The 17,621-nt window shown below is 44.4% G+C and overlaps 2 protein-coding genes across 2 annotated transcripts in view; both read right to left on the bottom strand.

Annotated features, from left to right (window-relative positions):
• APC2 (APC regulator of WNT signaling pathway 2) overlaps positions 1–10,574 on the bottom strand; it is a 68,857-nt gene extending 58,283 nt beyond the window's left edge. The window contains exon 1 of the mRNA XM_031948060.1: positions 10,407–10,574. The gene's annotated coding sequence lies outside the window, so the exon portion shown is untranslated. The remainder of the gene's footprint in view (positions 1–10,406) is intronic.
• Positions 10,575–14,577: 4,003 nt separating this feature from the next.
• Positions 14,578–17,621, bottom strand: RPS15 (ribosomal protein S15; the record flags this gene model as incomplete). Its single annotated transcript, XM_012542219.2, has 4 exons — positions 14,578–14,725; positions 15,702–15,936; positions 16,903–16,988; positions 17,364–17,621. Coding segments are annotated over 4 exons (693 nt in total), but the record flags the coding sequence as incomplete, so codon positions are not given.

Raw genomic sequence — 17,621 nt, 5'->3', positions numbered from 1 at the left:
GGAGCAGAGGATAGGGGCGTGATGGAGACCAGTGGCTCCTCTCACCTTGGCTCCTTCCCAGAGTTTTGTTCTCTCTGCAATAAATGGAAGTGGTCTTAGCATGTCCTCTCCTCTCAAAGTTGGAAGCAGAAGTCTGGAGGTGTGAAGTGCCTTTGTCTCAAAGACGAGAGTTTGTCTCTGTCTCTTTCTGTCTCTGTGTCTGTCTCTCTTTCTCTTTCTATTCCCAGTTCTCTTTGTCTCTCTGCCTGTTTCTCTGTCTAGGTCTCTTGTCTGTGTCTCTGTGTCATTCTGATGGGCTTTGGAATGGTCATTACAGTTTTATCTGTAAACTGAATTCAATCTGCTTACCAGGATAAAATTCACACAGATGGCCAGTCACTTCTCAGAGGGCTTAAAAATATATACAGTAGGAGAAAATCACTTACCCTCTATCCCTACATTTTCTCTTTATAATTGACTCATTCTTTCCAGACCCTCCTGACTCTCTTGGACTTTCTCTATTTCTACCCCACCCCCACCTCTAACTTTCTGTGCCCCAGTCAGAGTTCTCCCTTGTTTCTTACATTTTCAGCTCCCTTTTATGTGTTGTCTTTCTCCATAGAATATGAGTTCCTTAAGGGCAGGAACTGTCTCTTTTTGTTTGTATTTATATCTCCAGAGCTTAGCATGGTGCTGGGCACACAGTAAGTGCTTAATAAATGCCCATTGACTTCTTGTGGTTGTAGCCTGCCTATTGTTCTTGCCCCCTCTGACAAGATATAGATATAGATCTTCCCAACCCCCTACTCCCAGCCCTGGGCAGCTAGGGGGTGTCATAGTGCATAGAGCATTGGACCTGGAGTCAGGAGGACTCATCTTCCCAAGTTCAAATCCAGCCTCAGACACTTATTAGGCTGGCCAAGTCCCTTAATCCTGCTTGCCTCAGCTACCTGTCTGCAAAAGGAGCTGGAGAAGGAACTGGCAAACAACTCCAAGATTTCTGCCAAGAGAATCCCAAATAGGGTCACAAACACAACTGAAAAATGAACAACAGCCTAGCCCACACCCCCCATTCAAGACCTTTCAAATGTGCTACCTGCTCCCCAGGTATCCTACTCTGTGGCCATGTGAGCCAGCGACTCCTAAGTGTAGACCTTAGCATCTGTTGCTCAGACCCCAAATCAGTATCAAGAGAGACCCAATCATTTCTTCCAAAAGAACACTGAGCCTGAAACAAAGTCCCAATTTAGGATAAAAGGCTGCAAAAAATAAGCATGTATACAAATGATCAATATTCTGGAGCCAGCGAGGCTAAAAGTACAAACCTGGAAGAGAATCATTCCACACCATCTATTAGCAAAACTGCAAAGAAAATTACTGATTTACCCCTAAGCTTTACTATAATCCTGAGAAGAAATGAAGCAGTTAAATTTTTTGGGGGGAAAAAGATTATTTAAATGAAATAAGAGGGTCAGCTAGAGAGTGCAGTAGATACAATAACAGTCCTGGAGTCAGGAGGACCCGAGTTCAAATGTAGTTTCAGACATTTAGCTGTGTGACTTGGGTCAAGTTATTTAATCCCAATTGCCTTCAAAAGAAAAAGAAATGAAATGAGAGCTCTTGGGGGGAAAAAATGAGAAAGGAAATGAAAGCTCTAGAGGAAAGAATTTAAGGGAAAGAAAACAGATGAACACTGGCAGTACAAAACTTTAGTCAAATAATAGTTGATGATCACAGCTAGAATCCAAGACTTTTAGGAACTAGCTATTCTGTCACTTGCTCTGAATCCTGGGATTGAGTTTTCCACATGTTGCTCTTCTTGGGAGTAAGTGAAAAAGGATAGGAAAAAAAGCCCATTTCCCTGCAGAGGTTGGATTCCCCAAATCCAGAAGCATCAATCCTTTGTTTGGGACTTGACTTTCCATCTAATCCTGGACCTAAACAAAAGTTCTTTCCCCCACACATACCTTTTTTTAGTGCCCCTCCTGTACTTTAATTAAGAAAATATATACAGATAAAAATCAAACAAAAGGGAAAAACCATGAGAAGAAAAAAACAGAAGAAAAAGAAAAAAAAGAGAGTGAATATAGCATATGTTGATTTACATTAAGTCTCCGTAGTTCTTTCTCTGGATGCAGATGGTATTTTCTAAAGTTCTTATTGTCCCTGGGTTTTTCTATATCTGCTCTTCTCAGGTGGGACTTCTCCTCCTCCCTACTTGCTTCCAGATTCAGCTCTGGCCCCAGATCTTCCCAGTCTGCTAAAGGAGACCCGAACCAGGCCTTCCTGCCTCTTCCATCCCTCTATTCCCTGATAACCCCCTGCCTGTCCTTGGGTTTGAACTCCCAATGGCCAAGCTCTGCAACACTTGCCTCTCAGATTCTCCCAATCAGCATCTGATCTTGGCTACCCGCCACCTTCATAAAGAAACACTCCCTGAAAACTGGGCTTATCCAACAGGGAGTCTGATAAGTGCTGAGCTCTCCATCTCTGGAGGGTTTCAAGCAGGAGAGGGATGAATCACTTCTCCTATTATACTGTAGGGAGGATTCCTGCTCAGGAAACAGTGAGACTTTTAGAGACAATTCTGCCTCTTAAAATGATGTGAGTCTTTCACAAATTTTAAAAATGAATGTTAAAAGGTAGCTAGAATGAGATCAACCAAATCATTTCCAATGGAGCAGTAATGAACTGAACCAGCTACGCCCAGAGAAAGAACTCTGGGAGATGACTAAAAACCATTACATTGAATTCCCAATCCCCATATTTATGCCCACCTGCATTTTTGATTTCCTTCACAAGCTAATTGTACAATATTTCAGAGTCTGGTTCTTTTTGTACAGCAAAATAACGGTTTGGTCATGTATACTTATTGTGTATCTAATTTATATTTTAATATATTTAACATCTACTGGTCATCCTGCCATCTGGGGGAGAGGGTGAGGGGTAAGAGGGGAAAAATTGGAACAAGAGGTCTGGCAATTGTTAATGCTGTAAAGTTACTCATACATATAACCTGTAAATAAAAGGCTATTAAATTAAAAAAAAAAAAAAAAAAGGTAGCTAGGTGGTATAGTGGACATAGACACTTACTGGGCAAGTCATTTAACCCGTAGCCTTCACCCCAAAAAAGAATGTTAAAAATTTTTTAATGTAACTGGGATATATTTAATGAAATATATAAATAAAAATTTGTTAAAAAAAAATAAAACTTATATTAGTTCTTGATTCTATCATAGACCGCAGCCAGGTTATGTAACAGGATGATCTGGAGGAATGGTGCAGTCATGGTAACAGCCTCTCTGAACATCCCTGTTACTGTAAAGAGCATCCCTCACCCATACATAACCTCCCAGGCGCACAACTTCATGGCCATCCTCAACTCCTCAGTCGTACTTACCCTCCATATCCAATTGGTTGACAAGTCCTTTATGATGTCTCTGCTGGTGGATCTGCCAAGCTTGAGCCTCCCCCACCCAAGTCCACTTTTTACTTGGCTGCCAAGTTGATATTTCTGAAGTTCAATGGCATAAAAAAGCCTAATTTCAAAGAAAATCATTTGGGTTCAAAAATCCACTTCAAGATGGGGGAAGCAGAGGTAACAGCAATTGATCCAAGAAGGATCTGGGGGTCTTAGTGGACTGTAATCATACCACAAATCATCAGTGTGATCTGTGGGGCAGTCAGAATAGGCGAGGCAATCTCGGGCAACCAAAGACAGGCAAGACTTTCAAGAATGACAGTCCTGTTGTGTTCTGTCTGCTCTGGTTAAATCACACCCGGAGTATTGGGTTCCATTTGGGGCGCCACGTTTAGCAAGGGCGTTGATAAGCTGGAGGGTGTCCAGAGAAGGATGAGCAGGATGTGAAAGGCCTTGAGTCTGCCTTCATTACACAGCTCACATTTCTACAGCATTTTAAAGTTGGTAAAATGCTTCATAAATATTAGCTCCTTTGATTCTCAAAACAAAACTGGGAAGGAGGGGTCCTTATTGTTCCCTTTTTTACAGATCAAGAAACTGAGACAAGTAGAGAGTAAGTACATGGCCCAGGATCACCCAGAGAGTGTCTCAGGCACTCTTTGAAACCAGTTCTCCAAGCCCACTGCTCTATCTGCTGCAGAACTTAGCTGCCTTAGGTTTGTTCTTGCCGGGATCTTACCAGGGAACTGGAGAAGGCTCAGCAGAGCCTGGAGCCATGCCATCTGCCTTCAAGCGTATGAAGGAAGTGCTGTCTCAGGAAGGCAGGCTGAAGTCGGCCTGCTCGGCTCAGGAGCTAGGAGTGATGGGGGAAAGGGCGGAGGGGGATTTAGGCCTGATTCCTCATGGAATGGTCCTCTCTGATGAAGTGGACCTCAGATCTTCCTCCCCACCTGAGATGCCCCTCCTTCCAGGCCCCTGTTTTTAGAGGGCTAGACGTCCAGACATTGTGGGATGGCCGTACAAAATGAGCTAAAATAAGCTAAAGACTACATCGGCAAGGTCACAAGTCGATAAGGAATATCTGCACACAGATGGAGAGGCTTCTCTTTAGACTAGGTAGGAGGAAATGGTACAAGCTCTCATAGTCAGCAAGCTAAGTGGTCCCAAGATGGCCACCTGCTCCTATTGAACAAGGGATTGGTCCAGAGGACAAAATATTTTGGGGAACTTTCCGCGTATTTGTCATCTCTGCCACATGGGCTTGGTCACCACAACAAGGAAAAACAAGGGTAGCGGGCCTTTAGTTAACTTTCTAAGTTCAGTAAGTCAACTTAGAATCTGCAGCTTATAGCTGAGACCTGACGTTCAGAACTCTGATATATTTCTATCAACTTGGTTAATACTAATTGGAATAGATGAGGGGTCCTTGAGGTAAGTACTATTGTTATCAGTCCCATTTTAGAGATGAGAAGACTGAGGCAGATAGCAGGTAAGTGATTTGCTCATGGTCATACAGCTATCTGAGGCAGAATTTGATTCCAGGTCCACAGCCCATTCAACTAGGTGAGTCTGGGCCTGAGCCCCTGCTGGTCTGTTCTGCTTGGGTTTCCTTTCCCGAGCAGGAGCCCAAATATGGTTAGAGATGGAGGTGCTCAGGTTGGAGGCTGCTTTGCCAGTTCCGGAGGTCCAGGAGGAAGAGTTTGTTATGGCTGTGGTAGCAACAGGAGACTCGCCAGCCTAGGGCTTTGTAGAGGAGTAACGGGCAGTACAGAGCCCAGGGGAGGGCAAAGTACCTGTTCCATAAAGTCAGCTGCTGGTCTTGTTGGAAGGGACAGAGGATGGGCCTCGGAGAGCTCATCCCCCATCCTCCATGTAAGGAGGGGAGTCCTGGAGAGACTCCTGACCATCTCCCACCTGGCTGCAGGACTTGGTCATGCCCTGGAGCCCAGAGCCTTCCCTCTGAGCCTATATCTGTCTCCCCTCCTCCCTGGGGCCCTGCTTCAGCCCCAGTCCTCTCCTAAATTCTTGGTCAAGTCATATAACCTGTTTGTCTTACTCCACCGAGAAGGACATGGTAAAGCAGCCCCGGATTTTTGCCAAGAAAACATCAGGGACTTCCACCCCTAATGGGGGAGATGAAAAGAAAGTTGGAGTGGGGGAAGTGTCCCAAAGGGCCATGGTGGGGAGACAGGATATCGTTCTCCCCTGCGGGGTGCCTTCATCCACTGCCCTGAGAAGCCCGGTTAGGGTTATCCCCCGGCCAGCCCTGGAGGTTCCTGTAGGAGGAGCTGATCTCTCCTGGCCCCTCCAGTACAGGCAGGGAGCTCCTCCTCCCCGGGTCTCCAGAGCCGACCTCCCTGCCTCCAGCTCTGACTTGCCAGGCACCAGGCACAGTCACTGACTGAAGGGGAGGAAGAAGCAGGTGCTCTGGCCTCCCCAAGGCCTGGCTGCAGGTGATGTAAAAGCCTTAGCATCAACCATCTGTACCTGCAGCTCCAATGCAGCTGCCACTCGGCCCCTCACCCTGCCCATTAGGGCCTCTAAGTCGCCAGCCCCTCACAATAATTCCTTCCGCACATGGCATAAGGGGTCTTCTAGAGACAGAGGGATACTGTCAATCCAGAGGAGAATGAGGGAAGGATCCGAGGCTAGTGGAGAGGTGGAGGATGGTGGGTGTGGGGAGGGAGGCCTACCGCCCAAAGCCCAAAGGGGGTGTTCCTTCCTAGGTCAAATGTGGACACAAGCCAGGGTTATACCTGGGGTCCTCGTAGGCAGAGGGTTTTTACTGGCTGGGTGGGTCTGAGCTGGACGGGGCATGTCCTTCTCTGGGGCTGGGAAGGCAGAAGGCACAGGTGGGAGTCAGTGACAAGAGCCCAGAACGCTAAGACAGGAGAGAAGTCTGGATTCAAAACCTGGCTCCCTGTGTCCTGGAAAACCCTCCCAGGATTCTGGGCCACGATGGGGCTGAACACAGTGACCGCGGAGCTCCCTCCCGGCTCCCCCAGGCCGGGGGAGGACAATTGACAATGGCTGGGGACTGGCCAGGAGCTGGCAGGTGCGTGTGTACAGCGCCACCTGCCGGTCACAGTGACCCCTGCTCCCCGTTTCACACTTCTGGGCTTTCCAAAACTTTAAATGTTCCCTTCACACATCTTTATCTCCCTATCATAAGCAGGGGAGAAACTGAGGCCTGTGATCTTTCCAAGGTCATCCATCAGGTAAAGGGCACTCTTGAAACCTGACTCCCAGGACCTCTGAACATTTTTCATTTCCTCAAAATACCCAGCCCTGAAGAATGAGATGAATATAGATCTTTAGAGTGAGAAAGGATCTTAGGACAAAGAACATAAAATGTTCGAGTTGGGGTACAGGGAGCCTACAGCACAGACTGTTTTTCAAAACTTTTCATTCACTATTTTCAATTACATGTGCAAAAATAAAATTTAATATTTTAAAATTTTGCACTCCAAATTCATCCCCTCTTCCCCAGTCCCATCCCTTCTACCTCTTGAGAAGGCAAATAATTAATATTGATTTCATATGTGAAGTCACACAAAACCTGTTTCCCTATTAGCCATGACAACACAGGCTATTAGAGCTGGCTAGGAACCTAGAACACTGGAATCTTGGCCTGGAGGGCACCGGCAGCGGGAATGATGAGGGAAAACAAAATTTTACGTTCAAACTGCCTCCAAGGTGCCGTCGAAGCTTGAAGATGGCTCCTATGTGCCTTCTCCCGAGTCCTTCTTCCTGCCTAAGTATCGCCATCAGTCACTCATCCAGACCTCCCTCTTTTCCTCACCTGGGAGCTTCTTCAGCATTCACTCCCACTCACTCTGTTGTTCCTCAGACATGGCACCCGGAGCTGGGCTCAGCCTTCCACGTGAAGGAAAGCCAGATTCTCACCCATCTCCTATGTCTGGACTCTCTACTTCCAGTAAAGGGAAAGAGAGCACTAATCCCTACCTCAGTTTGATAGTGTAATGGTTAGAGCACTGGGCCCAGAGTCAGGAATACCTGATTTCAAATCCAACCTGATGTTTTCTAGATGTGTAACTATGGGCAAGTCACTCAGCTTCCTCGACTGTAAAATAGGGGATTGTAACAGCACTCCTTGTTGTTGTAAACATCAAATGAAGCAGTATTTGTAAGGTGCTTATTAGCACAGACCTGGAACACTTAATAAATGTTTATTGATTTATATCGACCTTGTAGTTACTTAATCAGTCACTAAAATCTCCAGTCTTTTTACACAGGAAGGTGATGATGGGGACAATGGATAGGTAGATAGGTCAAAAAACTAGGAATATTTGAGGAGGCAGCAGCATTTAAAAATGGGGAAACCAGGGAAGGCTTCGTATGGTAGAGGGGTACCAGAGTTGATATCTTGGAAGAAACAAAGGCCATCTCACATCCTGTCCAGTCTTACAGATATGATGCTGGGACTCTCAATTTCATCTTATCCTAGAGGCCATAGAGAGACCCTGATGATTTCTGAGGAGGGGAATGACATGTCCAGCACTGTTTTTCTTCTGTTTTAGTATTTTAATTTATTTATTTATTCATTTAAAAAATTTGAGGTCTAAATTCTCTCTCCTACCTATCCCTTCAATAATCCCTTTGTAATATGATATCAGATTATACTGACAATTGTATAAAAGAGAGAGAGGTGGAAAGAGGCAACATCGAAGACAAATATTCACCGGGAGGCTATTCTAAAGACTTTGGGCCAAGTGTGATGGAAACCTGAACTAGGGGTTAGCCATCTAAGTAGAGAGAAAGAGCGGTGAGAGATGTGGGGGCAGAAACAACCCTATTTGGTGACGGATGAGATGAGCTGAAGGAAGGAGAGAGAAAAGACAAAGATGACTTGAGATTCTAATAGTGAGGGACTAGGTAGTCCCCTCCAGAGAGCAAAGGGGCATGCTGACTGCACGTGATCCCTATCTGAAGGCAGCCTCGGTCTTTTGAGGCATCAGGGACAGACAAACAGACACACGCGCGCGCACACACACACACACACACACTGTGGGGCTGTGGGTAGGAAGGAAGAGACCAAGAAAGGCTTGTCCCAGAAGTAACCTTTGAAGAACATCTTATATACCAAGGAAAGAGGGAAGGGGGGCACAAGAGCATGGGGCACTCTGGGGCACAGGGGGAGTCTAATCTAAAGTCAGCTGGGCAGAAGATATTCAGGCTGGGATACAGAATAAACCTAAGTTGGAAATTCCCCTGGGGGGTCAATGGGGAGTCCCAAAAGTACTTTGTACATGACAGAGAGGACTTTTTCTGAATAGAGACAAGAAGTCATGAGAATATGAACCCAGAGTGAGACCAAAGAATTTCCTAGGCATATTTTGAAAAGAATAATCCATAAGTGAGGATCGCAGATGGGCGTCTAAGGTGTGTTTGGAGTCAACATGGCCCCATGAAAAGAGGCAAAGGGAGTGATCCTTCACTAGCTGTGTGACTTCAGTAAATCACCAAGCCTCTCTGAGCCTCCGCCTTCCTTATCCAAAATAAGGGGCTCAGACTAGATTCTATGAGTGAAGAGAAGGTGGAGTTGAAGATGACAGGCGTCCCTCTGGAAGCCAGGACCAGCACCTTTACGGAGTCAGAGATGGGGATGCTGGGTGCCTTGAATTTCCTGAGAGACCAGAAAGAATTAAGGTTCGGAATCAAAAATGGGAAATGGCTTTCCACTTGTTGCAGAAATTTGTGTAGAGAAAGATGAAAGAACTGGAAACTAAGGGGATGCCCATCAATTGGGGAACAGCTGAACAAATTGAGGCATGTGATTATGATGGAATACTCATGTTCTATAAGAAATGATGAGCATTACAGCCAAATGGACTAATGATATAACATGGGGCCTGGAGTCAGGAGGACCTGAGTTCAAATCAGACACTTAACTTACTAGTTATGTGAACCTGGGCAAGGCACTTAACAATTGCCACAAACACACACAAAGAAATAATGAGCAGGATGCTGTCAGAAAAACCTGGAAAATCCTCCACGAGCTCATGCAAGGTGAAATGCATGTGTACAAAGTAATAGCAATGTTGTGGGAACTGTAAATGACTTTTCTATTCTCAGCAATACAAAGATCCAAGACTACTCCGAAGGACTTATAAGGAATTCTATTCATACCAGAGAAAAACTGATTGTGTCTGAATATCGACTAAAGCATACTTTTTTTAAACTTTATTTTTCTTGAGGTGGGCATGTTAGGGAAGAAGGGAGAATCTGAAACTTTAAGTTTTAATAACAAATGTAAAAAAAATTGCTTTACATTTTACAAAATAAAATGCTAAAAAAATAGAAGTTTTTAAAAAAGAAAAAAATTGAAAAAAGAACTTGCTACAATACTTCTCCTACGCTGGTGTTCCCTAACAGAACTGTGAGCAATACTCCAGGGCCCATGTATTTTACATTCCACATATCTGGGAGCTTTGGCAACAGCATATATGAGCAAATTTGTAGCTCCTAAACTTACATACTACCAGGTCCTTCTTAGCAGGCCAAAGTTTAAATAAATCAACCACTGAGAATTAAAATGCATGTTGATTGGAGAATTTTAGAAAAGTCAATTCACCTCTAATGTTTAGCTTACTTATCTATAAAATGGAGATGTCTGTATCACCTATGCCACATGGTTATGATCAAATGAAATAATATATGTAGTCTGCAAACTTAAAAGACTAATATAAATGTCAATTATTACATTATTAGAAACTTTAATAACTATCATTAGTTCACATGCATGTGAATATTCAGTGCTTACTATGGACTAGCCAACTAATAACCACCACCAAAGTCTTTGAGATGACAGGAGGGTCCTCACTCCTACCCCCAGTAAGCAGACACATGATGGATGGGGTGGAATAGAGAGGTAAGGATGATGAGCAGGAGATGAAACACCTATGAAGATTTACCAGCACAGGAGAGGAGGCTGCAGGTCACATTGTAGGTACCTCTGAGAAAACAAGGTAGAAGAGTAGAATACCTTTCGTAGGGTCTATGGGAACCATTGCTGCTGCCGTCTGTTGAAGTTCCAAGTTGGGCAGAAACAGGCAGGGTCTGTCCCTCGGAGCCAGCAGTTTGTTGAAGTGAGAATCCTAAGGAAGACTTCTATCCTACAAGCCTTTCTCTGCCAATCTGCCCACTGAACTCCTCTGCCAACCAGAGATGAAGAGAAGAGCAGAATCAACCCCTCCCCCCACAATCAGCTGCCACAAGTGGTAGAAAACCAAAAACAATTTCTGCTCAATTGTTTTTTTAAAACTGCAGATAGTATTGTTTTCCCAGGCAGGATCTGAGAAGAGTTCTTTGTTCCCTCTTATCTATTTCAATCTGAGCTTTGCAAATACTTGTTTCTTTTCTATGAATGCAAGTTTGATAGTGGTACAGAACATAATGAAACACTGGGTATCTTCTTCAAGGACTAAGGACTCACTGTGGGAGGTAAGGAGTAGGACTCACTGGTATAGATGCCATGACTAGTGGTCAGCTTGGTTAAATCTGGTTGGGGCTGGTTTCTTTTCATGCTGGGTAAATCAAGCTCTTTTCTGGGCAAAGAATTGGAAATGGAGGGTAAACCCACCAATTGGGGGATGGCTGAATAAATTATGGTATGGGATTTGGAAGGAATATTATTATTCTATAAGAAATGAGGAAGGAGGATGCTCTCAGAAAAACCTGGGAAATCCTCCATGAGCTCAAAGTGAAATTTAATGTGTACGTCTTAACAGCAAAGTTATGGGATGATCAGCTGTGAATGACTTTGTTATTCTCAGCAATACAATGATCTGAGATTATTCTGAAGGATTTGTGATGAAAAATGCTACCTATACCCAGAGAAAGAACTGTCTCAATGCAGAATGAAGCACACTTTTTTTTCTTAAACTTTTTGTTTCGGGGGAGAGAGAGAGATCTATTTTCTTTTGCAACATGACTTTTTATGTTAGTTTTGCAAAGCTTCACATGGACCTTCTCAATGGGTGGGGGGAGGTGAAGAAAAAAGGGGAGAATCTGAAACTCAAAATTTCAAAAAGAAATGTTAAAAATATTGTTTTACATGTAACTGGGGAAGATTTCAAAAATCAAATTAAAAATAAATAACTGGGAAGGAAGGGGCCGGTGGAGAATTGTCTTTGCAATGAGCATTTGAGGGATTACCCTGTGCAGGGTTCTCATCATAATAAAGGCACTAAGAACTGCTCTTATTTACTTTCCACTGAGGAACCCAACATATACAGAAGACTAGACAGAATACCAAAGGAATATGCACAAAATAAATTTTGGAAGGCAGGGCTGAGAACATCTCTACTAGGGTTCAGAAAAGGCTACCCACACAGGAGGTAGTACCTGAGCTGTTCCTGAAATAGAACTTAGGAATCCTACCAGGTGAAGAAAAGGAAAGAAGAGAGTCCTGGAGAGCAGCATGTCCAAATGCAGAGACCAGAAATGGGATGTCCAGGACAGGACACGGTAAGTAGAACATTATGGTCCTCTGTACCTCCCAATATAATCAAGGGCCCTCCCTGTTCACCCTGTTCTCATTTCATAATCCCTCAACAGCAACCATCATTTCCTCCTTTATTCTGATGTCTGTGTACTCTTTGCCAAGTTCCAGTCTTCGAAATGCATCTAGGATTTGCTCCTTCCCATTTTCTCCAATGAATTGCCTCCACAATAATTTCCTTTTTTTCTGGTCTTTGATGTCTACCTATGGTCTCCTTTCTTGTTATTTGTAACAGGTCAGTCTTCCTCAACCTTTTAAAATCCCTAATAGGTCCTGCTTTTGCTGTTTATTTGTTCTTTGTCCCTCCTCCCTTTCCCAACCAAACTCTCTGAAAATGTTGGTTCCATTCAATGACTCCACTTCCCTCACCGTTCTTAACCCTGTGCAATAAGGCTTAAATGAGACTGCTCATTTGTTCTTCAGTTGTGGCCAACTCTTTGTGACTCCATATGGGGTTTTCTGGGCAAAGACACTAAAGTGGTTTGCCATTTCCTTCTATTTTACAGATGAGGAAATTGAGAAAAACACTGTCACACAGCTATTAAGTGTGAGGCCAGATTTGGTCTCACATCATTCTGAACCCAGGCCCAGCCACCTAATACCTTCTCTTCAAAAGTGAGATCTTACTGTACAAGTGAGAACTTGAAAATACTGACAACAGTATCCCTTGAAATCAGCCTGCTCATTTCTTTCATTACATTCATATGCCGTAACTTATTCAGCCATTATCAACTAGGGAATGGCATACAAAGGTAATGGATTATTGTTCTAGAAGAAATGAGCAGGCCGATTTCAGAAAAGCCTGAAACGATATGAACTTATGTTGACAGAACATTGTACATAATAACAAGATTACTTGATCAATTATGATGGACTTGGTTTTTCTCAGCAAGGCAGTGATTCAAGACAATTCCAGTAGCCTTGGAATGCAAAATGGCATCCTCTTCCAGACACAACTGTTGGAAACAATGATTGAAGCATACTAGTTTTACTTTATTTGCTTTTCTCATGATCTTTCCCTTTTGATTTTTTCACATGACAAGTTTGAAAATTACATTTAAAATGATTGTACACATATAATCTTGCTTTCTGGGGAAGGGAGTTAAAGAGAAAAATTTACAACTCAAAAAGTCAAAAAAAAAATCAATGCTGAAAACTTTCCATGTGTAATTGGAAAATAAAAAAAGGAGAAAAAAAATTTAATGCTTATTTTCCTTTCCCTTCCACTAAGCAGATGAGTCCCAGATATCCCTATCTTCAGTCCCAGTCTAGCATCACTACATAATCAACATTTGACTGCATGTCCCAGAGTCAAACTCTACGTGTGTGGAAGCATATTTAAAACCCTTTTTTCAGTTTAACTGAAGGTATTAATAGTTCCTCCCAGACTTTTCTTTTTAGGAAAAGAACAAGAATAAAAAAGCGAAGGTCTGTAAAATTGAAGAGGGGCTATCAAATTCAGAACAAAACACACGGACAAAATGGAGGAAAGGGAGGAATTTACAAGGGCAGCTTTCCTCCCCTCATTCTGAACGGATTATGGCATTACTTAGGGGAAACATGGCAAGAGGGGGCCAAGAAGGAATTGAGTAGTTATAAAAACTAATGCTTTCAGATAAAAGATTAACTCATTGATCTTTTCCTGGATTAAATATTCCCAAAAAGTTCCGTTATCTTGTACAAGACACAAAGATTTGGGAAGATACCAATTTGGGCATTACTTTATAGGCTAGAAATGACTGAATTCCCAAACAAGGCTTATTTTTCTCCCCAAAACAACCCATTTTTCAAATTCTACTATTCTCCACATGCTTGGACCCTTTCCACTTTTATAGCTAATCAGCTGATAGACGCAGTGTTAAAATCCTTTTATGTATCTGCTTATGGTTTCCCTGGAAGGTAAGATGCTTTAAGGTGGCCTCTTCCACTCACTATTCCCAGCAGGCATCTAGCAGTGCCAAGTACTACTGAGCATAAAATATTTCATGCTTGTTGTTCTGTAAATCTAGTCTTCATGATTGAATTGTAAACTCTTAAGTGAGGTCTGGGTGGCCATCTCCAGTTCATAAGGAACAAGTATAATACTTGGAATCTGGTTAAGATTAAATCCAATCAAGCACTCAGATTTATTCTTTCCCTATTCCTTGAGACAAGGTTTCTAGACGCCTCATTCTAACTAGTGCTGTGACCAGAATCAAACTACTTTATTCTACATCCAAGTCCTCTTAACTTCCAGTTAAAAAACAAAAAAACCTCAAGGTCCACTTCTATCTCTGTTCTCCCCAAATAGCCCCCTAAAGTCACCAGCAGATATTAGGTCGGCAGAATCATAGAAAATCACACTTCAGCCCTGTGAATTAATGAAGATGAATAATTAACCCAACAGCTGCTGTCCTGGGCATCCCCAAGGGGTTGATTAGAGAAGGGGAAATGCTGCCTTCAGCTAGACTAATCTCCAGGGGGCAGGCCTTGAAGCCAACCTAGCCTGGGAGATTATACAAACAGAATCAAAACTGGGAAACTGGGTCATGAGCAAGGAGGGATGTAATGGGTACTTTGCCACAACTTTCCCTGAAAAAAACAAATCCATTCATCTCAGTCACAGCCTCCCACCCTACATTGATCAGGTGTAGGAAATAATCACACTTTCAACTAAGAACTTCTTGTTTTTATTGTTAGGATCTGGGTTACTTGAGAGGGATGAAGCGAGAGGAGTGGGTAGCTCCAATACCCGGCCGACCATGTTTCACAGGCTTATAGGTGATAGAGAATTCTCCCAAGTAGTGTCCAATCATCTCGGGCTGAAAAACAAGATGGATAGGTCATTGTTTACAAATAAGCTGCTGTGGAGAAGGGGCGGTACTTTATTCTGTCCAAGGTTACCATCTCTTATCACAAAGGCTTGTTGTGATATTGTCATTTGTGAATTGTTGAGTATTGTGGATTTGTGAATTGTGAGGAGCATTAAATATGGGGCATGGAGTCTGGAGAACTTTAGAGCTACCATTCATGACAAATTACTGAGCCGAGCCTCTTTCCCTATCTAGAAAAGTGCTTTCAATCCAAGTCATTATTGTTTTACCAAGTCACAGAAGCAGCAAACAGCAGAGCTGCCATCCAAGCCCAGGGTTTTGAATCCAAGTTCAGTTCTCTAAAACAAACCCCAACAATTTGTGCAGACAAAAATTAACTATGATTGAATCAATAGAAATTGATTAGAAACCATGTCCTGTTTTGGGCTCTGTATTCTTAAGTTGTCTCCTCCTTACAACAGTACTTAGACTAAGTAATATCTTTAAAAAAAGTGTTCCTCTGGCAAAGCACCTTGTGATGCACTCAAGTATAGTTGATAACAGGATTAAGAACTGGCCTTGGAATGACAATTCTCAGATGAGAAAACTGAGGCTCAGAAATAATGATTTGAGAGGTAATATGGTTTGGTGGTTAGTATTGTGCATGAATAAGGAAGACCTGAAGATTCTTATTTATTCAGTTATTAATAGTGACAGGCCCACAGTATGTGGTTAACTGTTACTGATATTTCTCAGACACATACCACCAACAGTTGTAATCCTAAACAAATCATCTAATCTCATCTGAACAATGAGCATGGAATGGGATTCAACCTCACCTCCAAGATCTCTTCAGTCTCTAAATTTCCATCTTTGCCGAGTTTAAAGTCATATATGGGAATAATTGGGGCCACGTTCTGATTCCACATGCTTCCTAACATCCTCTGCCCGCCAAAGGATCCAAGAGGGGCCTGCCAGTCCTTACCTTAATTTCCACCTGATTGAAGGTCTTGCCGTTATAGACGCCTACCATACTCCCCACCATCTCTGGCAGGATGATCATGTCTCGAAGGTGTGTCTTCACCACCTCTGGCTTTTCCATGGGGGGTGCCTCCTTCTTGGCCTTTCTCAGGCGCTTCAGGAGGGAGTGCTGCTTGCGCCGCAGACCCCGGTTGAGTCGCCGACGCTGTCGAGCACTGTACAACTGCATGAGTTGTTCACTGTAGGATATTGGGAGAAAGGAAGCAAGTTAGCAGGACCTACCCAAGCAATGGAGGGAAAACCAAAGTCTACTTTATTTTTATTTTGGGGAGTGGAAAGAACAAGACTTTTTAAGAGCAGAGGCAACCAAATGGTACTATTTTTATAGTGGGGGACTGGGAACCAAAAAGATGAATTTGGAATTCTTAATACTGGCCAAGTTCTCTCTATTTCTCCCAACTGCAAAATTGGAATAATGGCAGCACCTATACCATATAAGGTACTTGTGAGGATCAAATGAACGAACACAGATAATGTGCTTGAAGATAACAACTTGCAAGGCTTCCTTCTCCTTCCTCAGTCACATACAACTCCTAAACCCCATTTCTCAATTTAGTTTTAAATATTTCCACGGCATAAGGATCTAATATAGGAAAGGTTTGCCGGTGTAGAAACTGCCAGAAAGCAGGGTTATGGAAAAAACTACTCGGAAAGGTCAGCAACAACTTTGCCAAATTAAATCTCCAGAATCCCCTCCCCCACCAACCAAGAGTGGTAAACATTTGCCCCCTCCCTCCTAAAAAAAATCCAGGAGAGCAAGCTCAAGAGGCGAGGCTAAAGGGACCAGAGATCATTTGGTCCAAATACTAATTGCGCCTAAGGAAATGAGGACAAAAGGAGAAGAGGGACTCTCTAGGACTCCAGGATAGCAGGCGAGGCTTTTTATGTGCGCTCGAGCAAGGATTCAGGAAGAACAGATGGAGCTGAGAGAGCTAGCACGTTGAAGGCTCCATCCCGCAGTGCTGCTAGCTCAGGACAAGTCACTTTTCTCCGGGGCTGCTCGCCTGGCTGCATGCTCCCCCCCTTCCCGGCAGCACTCTAGTTCTCCCCGCTAGTGAGCCGCGTGTAGGGAGCAGGGATTTACAACTTCTGAGCGGCCCCGGGGCGCCCTGGGACAACGGGCGGGTCTAGGCCCGGCTCCTTACTAGGACATGTCCAGCAGCTGATCCAGGTCCACGCCGCGGTAGGTGAACTTCCGGAAGGTTCGCTTCTTCTTCTGCTCCACTTCCGCCTGTTAAGAAACGAGCATACGGGTGACTCCCCGCCTGCGGCCCCCGTAAAATACACCCCGAGTCCCCGCGGGTCTCCCGGGGAGCCCGGAGTCCCGGGTCTCTCCTCTCCCCCGCCTCCGGCCCACATAACGCCGGCGCCGCCCCGCACAGGGCCTAGCTCCGCAACACCCTCGCCTGGGGACCCGGAGGACCGAGACACCACAGGGCCTCCTGCCGACCCTGACCGCCCCTCAAGGCACGGCGGCTAAAAAGCCCGGGAGGGCCTCCTAGAGAAACCCAAGTCTCCCGCTCCGACCGGGCCGTCTCGATTCTGGATGGGGATGGATACGAAATGCCCGCCCGCTCTCCCCCGGTCCCTCAGCAACAGCACCTACCATCTTGTCTGCTGGTAGGAAAAGACCGCTCCCGTTCGCGCAGGCGCAGATATCGCGCGACGGCACCCTTACGCCGGCGTGCTGCGGTCCCGCCTCCCCCTGCGTCACACGCAGATCCCGCCCCTTCCGTTTCTCCTTCCCGGGCTGGGAGTGCGTCCTCTGCTGGCCTGGAGGCTTAAAGCGGAGTGTAGAGTGTGTGCGGAGCCCAAGTGAATGTAGAATGTAGAGCCGAGGACTTGAGGACTCTGGGATCGTGCT

The sequence above is a fragment of the Sarcophilus harrisii genome, chromosome 1 (assembly GCF_902635505.1).
Source record: "Sarcophilus harrisii chromosome 1, mSarHar1.11, whole genome shotgun sequence".
Classification (NCBI taxonomy): Eukaryota; Metazoa; Chordata; class Mammalia; order Dasyuromorphia; family Dasyuridae; genus Sarcophilus; species Sarcophilus harrisii.
The sequence above is the reverse complement of the archived record's forward strand: the minus strand, read 5'-3'. Positions and strand labels throughout refer to the sequence as shown.